Genomic DNA, 19094 nt, shown 5'->3' with positions numbered 1-19094 from the left:
CATTTTTGCCCTAGGCTCCATGCCTAAGGCCCTCCATGTTACTTCATTTGACCTTTTCAGCAACCCCACAAGGCTGACATTGGTCTTCCTCTGATAGATATGGCACAGCTTAAGGGCTTCTGTAAAGCTGCGGGTTGGAGCCTGGAAGGAGCACAAGTGCTTGCTCGACTCACTCTGAGTTAACAGTCCCAGATGCAGCAGGAAAAGATAGGGCCACAGGGTGCAGGATCTGGGCTGGCATGAAAGGACGCAGCACACCTTGTCCCTCTCACTGCCTCTTGAGTCTGTGCCAGTCCCCTCATTTCACTGTGACACTCTCACTCTGCAAATGCATGCACCAGCAAGTGCTTATTGAGGAGGGACACCTGTGTCCTCACCCTCTGGCCAGGCTCTCTGTGCCTTCCAGGCCTGCTTGCTAATGCTCTGGGCTTCTTGGGGATTTGCACGCACTGCTCCCAGGAGAACATGGGAGTGGATTTTATTCTTTGCTTGGCAGCCTTGCCTGGTGGGAAGGTAGGAGGTGGGTGCACAGCACTGAATCCACATTATTGGATGGAACCCAAATGGGAAAAGCATAGGAAAAGAAGCAAGTCACCTGAAAATAACCCAGTGAGCTAAGTACTGCAAGCAAGTTCAATGCTGAGCACCCACAAATAAGCCACTCTCCTGAAACTTCTAGGAGACAGAGATGTCTGCTTTGCCACACACCCCCAGAAACAGCCAGGAAAAGAAATGGAAAAACAAAACAAAACATTAAATTTTATCATGTGACTGCTAAGTCAGCTTCTAGAATATTTTGGCAATATGAACTCCTAAAATCCTCTATGAAACATACCAGACATGACTTAATGCCAACAAATCAATGTCACTGCATAGTCTGAGAGCACAGATTCCTGCCCTCCAAATGACCAACCTCTCCAAGTGGACCAGATCAAGGAGGTGTTGCACAAGGACCATATGCCTTGAGCCCACACAAGGGCTGGATTTTAGGAATGCAAATGGTAAAATCTGCAACAATGTGAAGATGAAGGCATGGATAGTGAGGATGAAACAGGAGAGTCTCTAAGGGACCCTAGCAGACGTTACCTCTGAGGAAGTTGGCTTGCAGTATCCAGCTCCAAAGACCAAGTTTTCCAGGGAGATGATGGACTGATCTTGACCTGCATCTGGGCCTGCTTTACCGAGCCACGATCCTCTTCCTGGGCGAGTAAAGCTAAAAGGAAGAAGAATAAGAAGGAGAGACAGGTTGTACCAAAGGCAGTGGCACCATTAGCTCTGCCCCTGTGAAGGGCATCACTGGGAAGCCCACAGGGTGGGTAAATTAGATCCCCTCATGTGGGGAGCCTCTTCCTGTGGGACCTATGGCACGCACGAGGAAGCTGGCACCTGGAGCTCTCTCTGCAGGCAAGCAAGCCAAACTGGCCCAGCATCAGATAACAGTTGTTTTTGCTCAACTAAAATTCCAGTATTCAGGTTTGATTTCCCCATTTGCATTCTGTGATAAATAAGAGGTTTAGGGTTGCAGTTTGGTTACGCAGTCTTTAAAAGGTTTACCGCCACTGCTCTAGCTGGAGTCTGAACAGGGTCTTTTGGCAGTTTCATGCCCATGTGTTTCAACGGCCATGTGCACTTTGAATCCGTGGGTTGTGCACAGAAATGTCCAATGTGCAGACTGAACAATGGTACCCGTCAGTGGACTCAGAGATCCTGAGGCAGAGCTCTAGGGCTGCATCATCAAGAGATGGGGAGCTGGGCCAGCAGCAGAGGTGCAGGTGGGCCACAGGCCATTGCTTCTGCGCCTCTGAGGTGCACCTTGTGTGGGGAGCCCTCTCACTGTGGCCTTCCCTGAACTGCCGCTGGGTCTTTCTATAGAAGAACTCAAAACAGTAACTCCATGCAGCAGTCTAGAAGAATGTTCCAAATGTCCCTACTAATGAAGTGTTCACTGTATCCACGCTATTTGGGAGTATTATCACCTGTTTGACAGACGAAAATAGAGACCTTGTCCTGTACAGGATTCACTGTAAAAATCAGCAGACACAGTGCAACAGCGACCATCGATTTCATAATGAAAAAAGATTAGGAGAGGTGCTGTGCTCATTTGCTTTTATCTTATTTGGGCTTATAGCCATCTCCTCTTCCTTAACCTTTTTGTTTTTCTTTAATTAATCTATCAAGAGAGACTGCTTACACTTATTTTTTCTTTCAGTTCTCTTGTACTGACTATTTGTGCTCATTGTTACGTGTTGATCTTCATATTATGAATTCTATTTTATACCTGTGTTATAGTCCCCCCCCACCGCCTTAGGATTTAAAAACTCTGCTGCACGGAGTGTCTGGATAACCAGTTGCCTTAAGTGGCATCAGCTTCACCACACCTGCTCACAAAAAGAAACTGTGGAGAGATTTCATTCTCTGCTTAAAATATTGATAGGAAGATAAAGTTAATATTATATTTCTGTTTAATTTATGTTCTAAAATAATATCAGGCTCACATCCCACGCCAGGCAGCATGTTAGGAATTAGGTAGATAAGGTGTGGCCCCCGCCTTAAAGACACTTTGATCTAGAGAGGGAAAAAGACAAACCACTAGGCAGAAGGCAGTGGAGGTAAACTGAGGCTGGCGAGCAGAGAAGTGCAATGTGCGGAACAGACTTTGTATAAAGGATGCACATGGAAAGGTGGTATCAGGTATGGAACAGTGATTGGGGGGGAGCAGCCAGCCATTGAAGCCAGCCTGCAGGGGCCAGGCCCAGCACGCCTGTCTGCTGTGACATGGCAGTGTGCATGCCTTTCTTTCTTTCCTTTTTTTTTTTTTTTTTTTGGAACTGCAGATTGAACTCAGGCCCTTGTGCTTGCCAGGGAAGTGCTTACTCTACTGAACCATCTCCCCGGCCCTTGTGTATGCCTTTCTGCTGCTTCTAGATCCCCGTGTGTTACAGGGTGATAAAGAACTCCAGCCTCGCAGTCATTGTGAGGCCTCTAAGATTAACCAGAGGGCAGCCTTTAGTATCCAGGAAAAGTAAGGATGAAGTAAACACTAGCAACCATTGTTGGTAATATGACAACCATAAAAAGCCCTTATTTCATACACACAGTGAGGGCAGATAAAACCTCAGTTATGTCCTGGGTTCTACATGTTTAACTAAGCATGAATTGACAATATCTGGAAGAAAGGGCCTTTATACTGAAGTATAAACAGCTATTTACATGGCATTCGGATTCTATTGACTATAAGTGACATGGAAATGATTTGAAGTATACAGGAAGATGTACACAGATTACAGAAAAACCCATACCCTTTGATATAAGGGCCTTGAATATCTGTGGAGTTCACTATGTGTGGGGGTCCTGGAACCAAGGGATGACAATATAACATAATATATGATATAATACAACATAATAAATGGATACGGTCATTGTTCTGATTTGTTGAGAATTGACCGTTGAGGTAGTTTACCATTCAGCTGCATGAACAGGAAAAACATTCAAGCAGATGTAGTGGACAGATTGCATACTGATAACTAAAAGCAACTGCTGGATACATCTTGTGAGCCCTGATTAGCCTTTCTGGTGGACGGGAATCGCTCAGAGACATCCAGTTAGAAAGACAAAAACTAGATTCTTGCTTTGGTCTGTTTCTGGGAAGGTTACAGGTCTTTTGAGGCTCACTCTTAATTTCACACCTGCTTCCGCCTTTTTGGATTCAACTTAAGCTGTGACGAAGTGTTTTTCCCCGGCAGAGCTGGTGCTTGCCTATCTGGCAGGTGTTTCCCACCACCTGAAAGGGTTCCCTTTGTTCTTAGCCGCTGAGAGACAAGAGAGAAATTCTTGACGCAAACCCAGAGAGTGCTCTATTTTTAACCCCATCGCTGGAAAACTTTCAATCTCCACTGACTCCTGCACTCCTCTCCTCGCCAAGCCCTGCTCCTGTCGGAGGCCACCTTTTCTGCCGAGATTCCCCACAGCCCCAACACCTCATTAATATGACAGCAAAAAGTGTGAGGCCTGCTCGCCGCTCCTTCTCCAGGTGGTGAACATCCTCTCAGTCCTCTCCTGACTCATCCTCCCCCTGTCCTCCGGCCCCCGTCCTGATGTCACCAGCAGCCCCGCCCACTCAGCTGCGGAGGGCATCCTCCCAGAGTGCAGGTCTTATCAGGTCGTTCTCCCGCTTCAACCCTCAGTGCCTCTTTCTTACAAAACAAATGGATTTTCAATACTTTGCTGTGCCACTAATTACACTGCTAGAGCTAGCTGCAATTTCCTCTCCCAGATTCATTTTTCACTGTCACAGTCTCATGCGTGGGCAGAGCACAAGAGCGATTTCTTCCGTGAAGCTTTCCTTTCAGATCCTGAGTTGAACTGCCTTTCCCGTGACAAAAGTCATCTGCCATTTATTAAAGGCTTATTAGTGCCAGCCATGCAGCCTAGATCAGAGCCTGGAATACAGTGGATGCTAAATAAAAGCTAATCTGCTGATTCCTTGGCCAGGAATTTTATATGCACTACCTTATTAAGCCCATCTAGCAGCCTCCTTGTACCTGTGTTGGTATCTTCTGTGAACCTGCAGTCCTAATGGTCCAGAGAACTGAGCTAAGAGCCAGGGCACAGAGCTTCCACGTGAGACCGCCTGATCTCTTGGAAGCCCCTGCCTTTAACCCCCCCCCCTTAGCCTGAGCCCCCCACATACCCTGAAAACCCCACTGTTGAACTGGTGTCAGTCTGAATCCGTGCTCACCATTAATGGGCATTTTGTGGAGGCTGCAAGCCTTTTACTACGGGGGGGGGGGGGCTGATCTATTCAATTCACAGCTTCCAGGTTTGACTTTTGAGGTCAACAACACTCACCTTAAATCGAGCACATTTCTACCACCTGTGCCACACTCCACCACACTCATGTGTTTGTCACCACTTCTGATTTTGAAAAAAAAGTCTTCTTTCTTACTTATTTGCTCCTATGTTGAGACAGATGTTTAGGTTTGCAGGAAATAAGTCATGGGGCTAGAGAAAATGAGGGCCCTGACTCCAGCTCAAGATAAACAACCCCGTCCCACTCTGAACTCCACCTGACCTCAGCAGAATGACCTGCTGGTCTGAGGACACACCCTCTGCACTGGCTTTGCCTCCTTAGATGTCCTTTGCCGGCACCTGACATATCACACCCTCCATTCTGCATGAAGCACTACTTGCCAAGCCTCAGAGTGAGATAACTCCTAGGGATTCTGCTTTCCTGAAGATCGATATTCTGCTGCTTTCTGAACTCTATCTCTCCTGCTACTTCCTAAGGCCAGATATGCCTGCCTGAGTTCCTACAAAGGAAGAACATTATAATGATTTCTGTCAATGTAGGCTACAAGTACACCTACCATATGCTAATTTCATGCAGTCCTATGTGACCCTGCACTTGAAGGAAAGGGTACCCAAGGTGTCTCGTACCAGCATGTGCTGCAGAGACCTGGCACCTTCCCCAGAGCACAGCAGGCCCCCAGCAAACACCTACATGATGAAGTCAGAATGAAGAGTGACTCCCTCAAACAATCATCTCCTTTATCTTTGGAGCTCAGTTTCTATCAGGCTTTGGGCAAGAAAATGTCCAGACTTCTCAGCAAAGCACTGAAGGCCATATGCTATTTGTCTTGGCCCATGGCTCCAGGATGTTGGCTCTGTTCAGCGCTCTGTGCTCTCTACTCCTGTGTGTGCATCCACTTTCCCTTCCATGCATGAGCTCCTCTGTCCAAAGCCAACACCACTACAAATTTTCCCTGTGTGGTCCACACTTTCCCCATCAGGGTTTATCCTGCCTTATCTATTAGCCCAATGTACTCTTCATTCCCAGCAACGTGTCTTGTTATCTGTACTCTGGTTACATGATACATGTGGGATTACTGGTCTTGGTCCTCCCCTGTTGGAAGTGACCCAGTTAGCCAGAAGGACTCAGAATAGACTGGAGCTGGTGGACAGCACCACTGGTTTGGACACTCCAGAGGCAGCAGCTGCCATCACATCTCACACTGTGGGTTGCAATACCATTTCCTTTTCACTGTCTTCAATGAGCATTGGCATGAAAATTAGGAAAGACTGGGGTCCTCCATTTAAACTCTCAGCATACAGAAAACTGTCATGGAAAGGGAAATTGAAATTCTTTCCTGCCTAGCACTCTATTTCTCAAGATTCTACCCCCTTTATCATGTGTGCAACTTGCACCAATACATGGGTGATGATTTGAAATGTTCAAGTCTATCTGTTTGGCCATCTTGGGAGCATCATGAGTGGCCATGCACAGCACACTGTGCTCACCGTTGTCAGCACTGTTCCTCCACTCACAGACTTCATAGAGTCGGGGTTCTATGGGAACTTGGAAATTTCATGGAAAGTTAGTGAAGGGGAAAGCAAAAGGCCTTACATATGGGTCTGTTGCCTTTAAACCATTTATGAAAGAAGAAACAAAACGAAGCTCTTGCTACATGCCTGCTTTTTCCCCAACTGGCACTCATTCAAATTGTAGGAAGATGGGACACATAGGTACAGCTGTTTAGAGATGGCTATTATGTAGTTCTGGAATTTCAGGTGACATTTCAATGGAGGCACAGCTGGAAGAAAAAAGTGAAGCCCAGGACAAAGTCAAAGTCTTCCCAGTATGAGTTGCACTCAGGTTTTCAGCCTCTGGGCTCCTCTAGATCCCTAACACTGTCTTCACACCTCACCACACCTCTTTCTGTTCCTCTCGGCAGGGCCCATGCTTAGGCCTGCAACCTAGGGGAAGCTCTTCTGGTCTGTGTTAACAGTGGTTCTGCACTTCACTTCATACCTGATCAGGGGTTGCTGAAGAGCCACCAGGGAAGCATGGATGGTCACCGAGATCACAGACAGGTGGAAGTAGTCAAACATGACAGGGACCTGGTGGTGAAGACCCCTCTGAGGGTGGAAGTGCAGGCCCAGTGTGCGGCTGCTGATCAGCGGCGCCCCAGGTACATCCCTCAGCCTGGAAGGCAAGACAGTGACCTCATGTCAGGGACACTGGATTGTGCCTGCTGTCATTCAAACAGATCCACATTTCAGCCTTCCAGCAGGCCAGCCACCATACATGTACTGCCTTATTCAGTAACACAAATACCTACCTGGTACTGGTCATTCTTCCAGGGACTGGAAAATGAAGCCACCAAGACTGTGCGGCAGATTTGGGCTCTCAAATCAAGCCCACACATCAGCAAGGGCATTCAGTACTCTTTCCAAGGCTACTCTCCATGCTGCAGCCCTCCTGGCCCTCTGGCCCACTACTCTTTTCTTGACCCAAACTGTAGTCAATTTTATAAGCTTGTGCTTTCTGTCATCTGAAGGACAGGAGTTATAACTAATATAGCTCAGTATCTCCAATGCCAATCTAGTATTTAGCATCCTGAGGAAGTTGATCAAAGATGTGCTGATGCAAATGTGCACCTGATTGGCTGAGTGACCAAAAGCATGGATGGCTCCCACAACACTGTGTCCCAACAGCTGGGCCACTTCTGTGAAGGATCTCCCGCCTCTGCTCCTGCACAAAGCAAAGGGTGTGTATCTGGTCCTGAGAGAGAACCAACTAGCAGGCAAGGCTGGCTGGCATCTTTGATTATTTGGTTATCAAAGGGGATTGATTCTTCTCAAAAATAAAGCTGTGCTGGTACTCAAGAGAACCAGTCTACAACTGGAGAAATGAGCCTCAAGTTCTGACAGTTGTGTTGACCCAGAGCGTGTGGAAAATCAGAATAAGTATCCTCCATGAGTAGTAAAGAGCGAGTGTTTCTACCCCTCCAGGGTAGAAGCCTGGTAGATTAAATAAGAAGCCACCACCAACCATCCCAGTGGCTGTGCATCCAGGGCCTTTGGTGCCTGGGCACAAACAGAAGCCCAGTAAGGCCACCTAAGCCACAAGGCAAGGGTGACCTCAAATGCACTGTCCATAGTGAGAAACTGATGGGGTGGAGATGAGGAATCTATGACACGTGTCTCAGAAAGCCACTACCACTTACATTTACTATAAATTTGAGGACAGCTCCTTAAGACCTCACTAGGAACTGACCACACTGCTTTCCCCCATGATGCTCCAGGACACAGAGTGAGGTATTTATCAATATCATTCAACTAGGAGCCAAGGAGATAGCTCAGTAGAATAAGCGCTTGCCTGGCAAGTGCAAGGGCCTGAATTCAATCCCCAGTTCCACCAAAAAAAAAAAAGGAAAAAGGAAAAAAAAAGAAATCATTCAACTTGCAGAAGAGGAAGCAAAGCCAACATAAAGTGATTAACTTGCTCTAAGTCATAAAGCAAAACTGAAATACGAGATAAGGTCTGTCTGACTCTCCAACCTATTCTGATTGCCGCTCAACATTGCTTTGTGTGCCTTCAGACACAGGTGGCATGAGTCACAGAAAACCCCTTGGGGCATGAGCAACCAGCAGCTGAACACATCTCAGGATAGCAAAGATGTAACACAGACTAACAGGAATTTAACACACATCAACATGTGTAAAGAAGTAAGAAAGATGAACGTGATTGGCTTTCATGCTCTGAAAATGGATATAGGCCATTCTGTTCCTGGATATCAAGCTTTCTGCCTAGCAGTGGAGGAGTGGTCTCAATTCAGAAGATCCAGAAGTACATAATAGCTTTGAGAGGAGAATGTCTGCCTTATCATAAAGGAACTACAGTAAACAATAACAAATACCAAGCTCACAGACAGAGAGTCCTATATTTAACCTAGGATGAAGAGCTTTCCTCATTTGAATGGCCACCGAGACTGAGTTAATTGCATTAGCAAGGAATACAATTGAAGTTGATCAGGGGAAGGCACTCAGGAAGAATTATCCCTGGAAGGGAATTCCCTGGCATCTGAGCTGTTGAGGACAGGAAGGGATGTGGTAGGAAGGAAGGAACTTCCTGACTCCGTGAACAGAAAGGGCCAAGGACACCTTGTAAAGTGACAAGTGTGAGGCAGAACACACAAGATCAGGCAAGGTTAACTGCTACCTGGCCTTGGAGATACTGGCCTTAGAGACTCGATCCTGCTATGTTAGGAGCACGGGTACCTTGGACATTTAAAATGTTCAGCAGCATCTCTGGCCTTAACCCACAAGAGGACGACAATATTGTACATCCAGACATTACAGCTAATGTCCCTCCTTATGATCCGATGTCTCTGGAGAGTGCCATCTTTCCACCTGACGTGAGAAACATTGAATGATATGCATGTGAAGAGCCCCCTCCAACCCTGGCATTAGCGATCATGCTTCTGTTCTTCACTGTTCGCTTTCTAGAAGCTGCTGACCTAATGATACTTCAGAGATGAACTTCTGGGCCAAATGTCTGCCTCCAGGATATGCCATGGATGCCTTATCATCCTTAAATCCAATTTATGAAAATGAAAAAAGATGGCATTATCTATCTTCCCAGCCTCTGGCTTCCTGTTCCTCTTAGCTAATCCTATGTTTCATGAGCGCCCTCTGCACTGATTGTTATTAAGTGCTTTGTATTAAGCAGAAGAAGCAACACGTTCAAGTCTGGCCTGACTTGTGTCTCAGAAGACAAAAAGGAAGAAGACATTTATTCCACAGGCCATGCTCTGGCCTGTTACATGTATTGTCTCCATTAATCTTCATAACAGATCTAACACTGTTGACCACATTATGAACAAGGCTACCCAAGCTAGAAAAAATAAATTATCCCAGATTTCAGGATGCAGCTGCTGCATACTTTTATAATTTGGGCCATTTCCTATACCCATGCTCATCATTTACCACTCTTTTGGTGGCAAGAATGTCTTACTTATTATGACCACTATGGCTTATCACTGAAGCTTCTCATACAATAGTCTGGGCTACATTTGAAGTTCATAGCTGGATTCTGTGGCTAACTGCAGAAGTCCACCAGGGAGCTATGGATAGAAGCCTCCCAAGCTTGTGGGCTTAAGAACAGTGGGTAGCAGGGAGGTGTGAAAGGGACCCCAGGTAAGAGGGAAACATGAGAACAAGTGAACCGGAGGTTTTGATTCTGAGATTATAGATATGATTTTCATTCTTCAGTGCCGGGGATTGAAGTGAGACCCTTGGTACTGACCTATTGTTCTCTAACCCTTTACGAAACATTTTTTTTTTTTGAGACAGGGTCTTTGGGCTCAAACTCATGACACTTCAGCCTAGGTCTCACAAAGTACAGAGACTACAGGTGCTACAGATGTGTGACTCCAGCCCTAAAGGTGTCACAGGTGTGTGCTTCCAGGCCTGGTTTATAGACATGATTTCCTAAGCATCTACTGCTTGTCCATGGGGGGAATGTGTGTGATGAGAGCACCAGGCAACCTTCTAGACCTGATGGAGGTAAGGGGGCAAAATTCACATTGCTGAGCCTAGACACTGTGTCAGCTCCAAGGACAGATCCTCATAGAAGCCTGGAGTCCAAGCCTTACCAGCTGCACACCCACACATGCCCACACTCATGATCAGCACCAGGAAGTCTCTGACACCTCAGGAGAGGTCCTGACTGGGTTCAGATCCTTTCTGACGCAATGCCCCAGGTTGTACAGATAGCCACAACAATAGAGATGGAATAGTCTTTGAAAACAGGAGAAATCAGGAAGATTAGCTAAGAGGAACAGGAAGCCAGAGTCAGGGAAGATTGGAAACGCCATCATTTTTCATTTTCATAAATTGGATTTAAGGATGACAAAGCATCTGAGGCATGTCCTGGGGATAGATGTTTGGCTCTGAAGCATCACTCAATCAAAGCTCTTCTGAAATTTGAAGGGATGGAGTTGACACTACAAGCATCTACCTACTGGATTCCCAGTTCCTCAAACATTTGTGACGTGGTTGTAGAGACCAGACATGTGGGTAAGGTGGTCAGTGTGTACTGAGAGTCTGACAATAGAATATAGCTAGAAGAAATTTTTCCTCTTTTCCCTTTAAGTCAGAAGAGGAGAGCTCTTCTGGGGAACTTGTACTAGGTCCCCTAGAGCCATGAAAGCACTACTCACCTTGCAGAGCCTCCAGGAGAGAAGCTTGGGGAAGCTGGAGCAGCCTTGGAGAGTAAATTTCCATGAATGTGGGAAGCGGGCTAAAGTAACTTGTGCATGTTCCACAGACAGATGTGGGTTCTGGAGAGAAATGTCTGTCTCAAGGCATTTCCCGCAAGACATAGGTCTCTTGGCCATAAGAGCTTTGCTATTTCAGAGAACTCTAAAGGTGGAGCTAGGTTGAGGTGGAGTGCTATCTAATAAATATATCTCCAAAGAATTCACAGGAATACCCCAAGTGATTCAGCCTCCACTGTGGGAAGGACCCAGATTACAATCAGTTAAACACAATCCTCTGCCTGTTCTTCCATCTTCCTCTTACTCAGGGCCCCTCTCTCCTCCAGATATGTAAAGCACAGTGGAGCGGAAGGTTGGGGAAGAAGCGTGGAGTCTCGCTCTACCCACTGGGCATTTTTCTGCTCTGGAATAAGCAGACCCTAAGCCTAATCCTGGGGTATAGCAAAGAGAGAAAGCAACAAAATAAGATACAAAATGGATGAGAATTTAGAACTTTGATATTATACTTTGCTGGGCTTTTTAATGCCTCTGAAGTGATAATTTATCACTCAAGAGTTTAGAGTCTAAGTGACATAAATGGTCTCCCTGGGAGTGGGAGGAAAAAGCCACAAGCAACGGAAAGGAATCAGTTATGACCAAGAAAAGACTGGCCTCCCACTATGTCATAAGCAGGCTACCCGTACGTGGATTTTAAACACGCAGGGTGTTGAAGCACAGCAACAGATATTCAGTAAAAAGGTGCAGAACTATGGCAACACTTCCTCTGATTTCGAAGGGGCTCTGAATTTTGTGGCCTTCTGCGGTCATTATTCAAAAACTACCAATGATGACTGTACCACAAATGGATGAATGGTAGAAAGTATGAGTTCCAAAGCCAGGAAGGTGGGAGTATTCTCTGAATATGTATATGGAAGCTGAGATGCCTGTCAAAATTGCACACAGCTTGAGCAATCACTCAATGTCCTCAGCCCATGGTCCAGATATGCAGGGGCAGGGACTCGCGTTTGATTGGTTGTGAGCATGCCCGGTAGACATAGCCCTAGGATGCACAGGCAGGGACTCTAGCCCCAGCGTAATGGAGGCAGCACGAAGCAGCTGCGAGGAACTTGGTATCTGAGAGATGTTCTAAGCACTGTGGCTGTGAGGTCCCCAGAAGTGAGGCAGGGGTGGGATGGCATCCCGCCCCCACCGTTCAAGGGTCCCCAGGACACTCACTGCTGCTCACTGTCTGTAAAGTGCAGGTCCACCTTAAGCTGAAAATCGACTTCGCTCAGAGCATCTTCCACCTGGAAGAGAAACAAAATCCAAGAGAATTCAGAAGCCTGCTCTTGTGCCCATGAATGAGCTGACCTATGTCCTGAAGGAGAAGCAGAATCTCAGTATGAAATTATTATTGTTAAGGCTTAACATAGAATTTCATGCATGTTCTATGGCATTTGGGATGAACAGGCCGTCCAGGAGGGTTACATAGCAAATGGAAGGAACACATTCACGCAGCAGTTTAGGAAAGCTTAGTTTCTTTTTAAAACATGATTTTATCAGTATTTTTGTGACATATAATGACATTTTTTTAGGAAATTGGAGCACGTACCTATCATATCTTTTTTTTTTAGTGCAAGATCTTTAGGGACGACAAGGTCTCACTACACAGATCAGACTTGTAGTGATTCTCCTGTTTTCAGCTTCACAAACATTGGGATTACAGGTGCATACCACCATGCCCAGTCTCAGTCCCTTTTCAGTGTGCCCTGGGGGCAGGCCTGGCACAATAGACCTGGGACAAAGCCTCTGACCTCTGCATCTGCCTAAGCAGGTGCTTTAATCTGCTGAGCTATCTGGCTGGTTCCTACCTCATCTTAATTAGTTTTATACTCTATTTTTGTCACCATCCCCTTCTCCTCCCCAGGTCCCTTCCCTGCCTCCTTGTTTCCTACAAGCTCATCTTTATTTATTTATTTTTTTTTACTTATTTTTTTTGAGTTTCTCATACAAAGAGAAGCCACACATTTTATCATTTTTTAAAGAGAGTACAAAATAGCATTAAAGCAGAAAAATTACAAATGATACAGAATTTCACTAAACAAAACAATATGAATTTCACAGTATGTGTTGTATTGCATAGTGCTGTCTTCAGATTAGTTATTCATATTACCAGATACATGCATGTAAAATTGGAAGAAGAAAGCAAAAAATATATAAGAAAGTAAGATGAGATAAAAAGGGAAAAAAGGATCAAAAAAGAAGACAAAATAAATTAAAGATTAACTGCTCCTTTCCATAGACCAGCAGAAATCCACAGTACGGTTGTCCAAACCAACCATATATTATTTAATCTTTTGTGCCTAATTCATTTCACTTAGCCTGATATCTCAAGATCCTTCAATTGTTGTTTTCTTGCTGTTTGACTTGCTTTCTTTTCCCTTGCCTCCAGTGTTTTGTTGTTGTTGTTGTTTGTTTGGTTGGTTGGTTGGTTTTTGGCAGAACTGGGGATTGAACTCAGGCCCTTTTACTTGCTAGGCAAGCACTTATTCTACTGAGCCATCTGCCTGGCCCCTTTTTCCAGTGTATTTATAGTTTGTAGAATTGTTGAAAATAAGTTTGAACTAGAATTCTCTTAGAAAAAGGAGCGTACCCCAGAGCACCAACTTTGGAAAGGATTGAACAGGAAACCTGCAGTGAAACATCCCTTGGCTATTCACAGGATAAGGTCAGGGATGATGCAGTCTCTGACTCTCAAGTCCCTGGCAGGACAGCTACCATATTCATTAAGTGCAGAAGAGGAAGTGACGTCATCTCCCAAGATGGCTTACGTTATTAACGAAGTAACTCCTGCAGTTTTGTCTTGAGAATCTAATGACCGCTTAGTCATTTATACTGTAAGATCTTTTCCTTTCATATTTTATGACCTACCCATAGTCCCTTTCATCTTGAACTTAAAAAAAATACATTTCTGATATGCACTCAAAAAACGGTATCCCTAACTTGCTGAATCCAAGTTATTTTTTCCTTGACCCTAATACCATCAACTGGGTTTGTGTGAGGGGTATATTTCACCACTACAGCTGCTCAGTGTCCCATGCAGTGTCCATACTGTCCCTGTGTGATAAGACCCCTCCCCCTCCTAGGCTGGGTAGAGTCCTTCTCTGTAACACACAAAACTCTGTTTGCTTTCTGTCTTAGCATTTAATGTTTCCTGTGACCTTTTCAAGTTTCAAGTGTGTAAGCTGGAAGCCCATCATCCGAGTGCTCTCTGCAGACCTGTTTTGTTTATTCTCCATGGTATTTTAAAAAATGTTTCAAACAAGTTATAAACATTGAAAATTCAGGCAAATTAACACTTGTGTTCCAGGTCTCTAGATTCAGGAAATAATATCTCAGGATCTGCCCATGCAGAGCTGGCATTTGAGAGCTCTGTTCAGCACTCACAAGTGAGTCGCATTGCGCTTCCCCCTGCTTCACTGCATACACTAACAGCTCCCATTTGGCCTCTGGCTTAGCCCCCAGCTATTTTCTTGCAAACTGTCACCACTTCTCTGTATAACATTAAGGAAGAAGCTGGTCTTCATTCACTTTTGATTCTGAGCTCCAGGAATGCAGCCTGCTGCATAGAAAGTACCATACATTTTAGGAATGAAGTTCCTCCCTTCCCTTCTCTTTGGGTTGCAGTTTTTGTGCAAGAAATGCACTCATCCTGAAGGGATAGAAATTTCTTATTCAAAGGCCTCCTTGGAAACAACTCCTTGGTTAAGCTAATTCAGACAGAGACATATGGATGGAATTTATCTTTAGGTCCTCAAGGTTTAAATTTTGTTGTTTAAAAGAAGTATTTAAAAAGCTAACATTTTGCTGAATCCAAATGCTATAAATAACCGCCTCTCCTAGACTTGTTTTGCATAATCAGGAACCTCACTTCATACACACAATGAAAGCAACACACCCTCTTGCCACCAATTTCTTGGAAATAAGACTGGCAAAGGAAGCCCTCTCCACCATCTTCCAAGCATACATTTGCCTGGGTAATGAGAACTCGCTGGGAGCTCTAGTTTTAATTTCCCCACAAATCCCTGGGAACTGTGGTCAGGCTGAACCTGTGTGTAATTCCACCAGTGCTTCAACGAACCTCACCTACAAGATGCTCCTGATTGAAGTCACTGCCTTTTCTAACCATTCATCTCACGGCTGTCTCTCAGCAACTTGTCCTTCTATGTGTGAACTTGTACACAGTGCTCAAATGGACACATGTACACGCCTTCCCAGTGCCACGACCTCTCACCTAAAGGTGTCCTCTCTCTTCAAGGGCTGTGTCCTTACCACCAGGAATGCATTATCATGTGTTCTGCACAGTAGTAGAAATAATGCGTGAGGCTAATAATTTCTATGTGGCTGGCCATGGGCTAGCATTGTATATACACTACCATGGACAACACTATGAATGAAGAAACACTGTCTCCCATTTGGCACCTGGTGTTGGTCCCAAGGAAATTCTTTCCATGTTCTTGGTGTCCTAAACAAAGCATTGGACAGGACCTGTGCACAAGGAAGTGAGGATATGCATTTATGGACGGTGAACAATAAGTATGCTCCGTGGAGTGATGGCATATGGGGGGCAGTCACAGTGGCTGAGAGAATAAGGGAAAAGGCTCTCCTGTACCTGGACTTCTGGGAATTTCCCTCATGTAAATAAGGCATTGGAGATGCTGTCTTATCAAGAACTCTGGCACCAGAATTAAAGTGCCAGACTTAAAGCAGTCGAACTTCCTTGCTTTTCCCCAGATATGAATGAAAATCTAGAAACATCACTTTTCTGATTGGCTCTATGCATAGTGCCTGGAGCTGCACAGTCACCCTAGATCCTGTGTTCTGTACATGTCCCCTGGGCCCCATCACTGACACATTTTGCCCAGCTCTTCAGCAGGCTTGCTACAACCCTACTCTCCTATCTCGGGTTTAGAAGTGAGGAAACAGAGGCTCGGTATGATAAAGCCCCTTCCCCAATACTAACAAGGTAATGAGTGCTGCACTCCAGATCCTGCTGAGGGTTCTGCTTGCTTGGCTTGGACTAACCATCATACCCATGTCCTAGGCTATATCTTCTCTCTGGTTTCTTTCCACTGTACTCAGAATCATGACTCATGTGTCCTCCTCCTCTTCCTTCACTTCCCTCCTGAGCGCCATAGTGGCCTGATAATTAAGAAGGCCATGTCGAAAAACAATCTCCAGGGGAGATAGCTCAGTGGAATAAGTGCTTTCCTGGCAAGCACAAGGGCCTAAGTTCAATCCCCCGGTTCCGCAAAAAAAAAAAAAAAAAAAAAGAAAGAAAAGAAAAGAAAAGAAAAGAAAAGAAAATCAATCTCCATGGTAGAAGTCCTGGCTGTATTTCTAGCTCAACCTTTCTTATTATTTCTTATTTGTAAAGTAGGAGTAAAATAACAATGCTTGCTCTCCAGTACTGCAATTATGTAAAATGAGTAAGAAAATGTAAACAGAACAGCGACAGTTTTCACTATTACTTTCAGTTTCCTACTGGGCCTGGACACATAATGGACCTCCTTGTTCTTCCATCAACTGGACACAGCAGTCTTCCCCACTCCCCCTTATGATTACATATTTTGTGCTTAGACAGCCTAGGTTCAAGTCACAGCTCAACCACCTCCAGATGATGTGACATTAGGATAAAAAACTTAGCGTCTCTAAATTTCTATATTCTCATCCACAAAAGGGGAATAATCAAGTACCTCATCCTGCTTCATGATTCTGAGAAATTACAGAGAGCCCTGGGCACAGTATCTGCCATGAAAGCCCATATAAGCAGTGGAAGTCGCTATGAGCATTAAGATCGGCATGACGATCATTACAGCTCTGTTCAATTCGGATAGCTCTCCAATGGGAAATTCACATCTCTCAAACACCCCTGACTGTCAATGAGACCTCCAGAACTAGATAATGCCCAGTAGGGATGAGAGCCAATCGCCATCAACTTTCTTTCTACTTAGAGACTTCCATTTCCTACACATCACTGAACCAAGTTTTATCAGCTGTGCTTGGCCAACGCGCAGGTCATCCTTCAGCTTTGTCCTGTTTTTATTCAGTGGTTTCTATCTCTGCTGCTGTGCTCCACAGTATTCATGTAGATGACCCCAGTGACTGCCTACACACTATCGGTGTCCTGAATGTTTTCTCCTGAGACCACAAGGCCTCCTTCCTTTAGGAGAAGATAAACAGTTGGCTTTCACCGGGGTCTCTGTAGCTCACCTTCAACACTTCCTTCTAGATTTGTATCAGTGACAAACCTTGCGCCACTGCCGCTGATCCAGTTTCCCCAAATCTGCTTTCTGCTTTACTTGCTATCCACTGTCCTGCTTTCCTCTACCTCAGAAACCTTTGCCTGCTTCCTGTGGAAATCTCAGTCAGGCCTGCCTATCAGAACTTGGAATTAATTCTCTTCCCTTCAAAGCAAACTTCTGTGCAAATTGTGGGGTTTTAGAAGTACAGGAGAATCTGCAATCACTGCCAAAGGACTATAATACTGGTGCACTGGGACCTACCTTTAAGAAATGCTGTTTTTTTAAGTGCACAAAGATGAAGCTTTATTAACAGAACCTTCTTGATCTAATCTGTTCCTGTTCTTCCTCAGAGCACTGGGAAATTTGTTCCTAAGTCTGTCTGCTTCTACTCGGCTGCTGGGAGCTCTGCTGTCAAGGCATAGGCCGCCGTTATCCCACGTTCAGAGTGTGCATTTTGTCCTTCTGTGCTTACCTCTGGCTTTCTTCTCCTTTCTATGCTAGCCCTGTACTCTGGTTTTCTTGTTATTTATCACTTTTACTGTACTTTATATTTTGTTAACTTTTCTAAAATTTCTGTGAGATTGTACAGAGTATAAAAATACCCATACCACCTCTATTTTTACTCTTTGTTGTATTGTTGAAGCATCCTACTGCGTTCTTCAACTTGGCTTAGTTGTCTCCATGTCATCACAGGCACTCCTCTGGCGCTTCACCGAAGGTGCCATGAATTCCCTATGGCATGTGGCAGGGCACCCAGGGCGGGTGAAGATCCATTCTGTAAATAGCTACTGTTCACACTGATGGCAGCAGGCATGTGAACACACTTCCTGGACACCAGGATATTAGTAGTTCTTTGAACCTTCATGAGCAGATATATGCACATTGGAAAAGAGCTAATGCATTCATTCAAAGAGTACAGCTCTTACAGACATACCCAATTAATTTGATCCATCACTAATTTGGATGTGATGATTAGTTATAACACTGTTTAGTGCTCATGGATTATACAATAATTAGTTATTATCTTTTAGAAGAAAATAATTTGACATGCAGAAGAAAACAATATGTCCTGTGAGACAAACTCCTTGTTTAAACTCTTAAGTTGTTAAGACCTAACAAGGTTAAACTGTGAAGATTTTAAGCTGCTAGGGGATCAAGATTGTGATAGGATTAAGAATGAATGATCCCAAGATGCCTGATGAAATGATCTAATATATAAAAAGTAATCCCCAAGCATCAGCAGTATCTCTTGTTCTTTTTTCTGTACTGGGGATTAAGCCAAAGTCTTTTCACTGATCTGGATCCATAGCCACTTTTTATTTTGAGATAGGGTTTTGCTAAATGGTTAAGTTGACCAGTCTGGGCTTGAACTTGCAATCCTCCTGTCTGAGGCTTTTAGAGTACTGGGATTACAAGGGTGGACTACTACACCAAGCTTGTTCTCTATATTATCTCCAACATATAGTATGTGCTTAGTGAGTTCTTTGATAAATCTTGGAGAGCTAGACACATGCATTAATAAGTGCAGAATGAGTGGCAGCTTTTACAAAAGGAATGCAAACTGGAAGCTACTAAAATTATAACAATTGACAAAAGATTAATGGGCAAGAGATGAGGAAGACGCCAGGTCCCTAACAGGAGTCATGAGAGGTACTGCACATAGGAAATGTCAGCAAGAAGACTCTGTTTTCCAAAACTAAAACACTCCTTGGCAAGAGAATGTTTATTTAATAAACACTTAGTTATTAAC

At 44.7% G+C, this 19094-nt stretch overlaps 1 protein-coding gene across 3 annotated transcripts in view; it reads right to left on the bottom strand.

Moving 5' to 3' along the window:
• Positions 1-19094, bottom strand: part of Fam135b (family with sequence similarity 135 member B) — a 266786-nt gene that overhangs the window by 94022 nt on the left and 153670 nt on the right. The window contains exons 1-4 of one of the 3 annotated variants that reach the window (XM_023723957.1): positions 15522-15563; positions 12276-12346; positions 6809-6982; positions 1087-1213 (exon numbers count right to left, since the gene is read on the bottom strand). In XM_023723957.1, the coding sequence (XP_023579725.1) occupies positions 1087-1213; positions 6809-6888 (207 nt within the window). In that variant the 5' untranslated portion in view covers positions 6889-6982; positions 12276-12346; positions 15522-15563. Of the gene's footprint in view, positions 1-1086; positions 1214-6808; positions 6983-11003; positions 11057-12275; positions 12347-15521; positions 15564-19094 lie in introns of those variants that run through there. The other 2 variants (XM_023723955.1, XM_023723956.1) reach the window with 2 other exon arrangements.

The sequence above is a fragment of the Octodon degus genome, unplaced genomic scaffold (assembly GCF_000260255.1).
Source record: "Octodon degus isolate 3935 unplaced genomic scaffold, OctDeg1.0 scaffold00104, whole genome shotgun sequence".
Taxonomy (NCBI): Eukaryota; Metazoa; Chordata; class Mammalia; order Rodentia; family Octodontidae; genus Octodon; species Octodon degus.
This window is presented reverse-complemented; position numbering and strand designations above follow the sequence as displayed.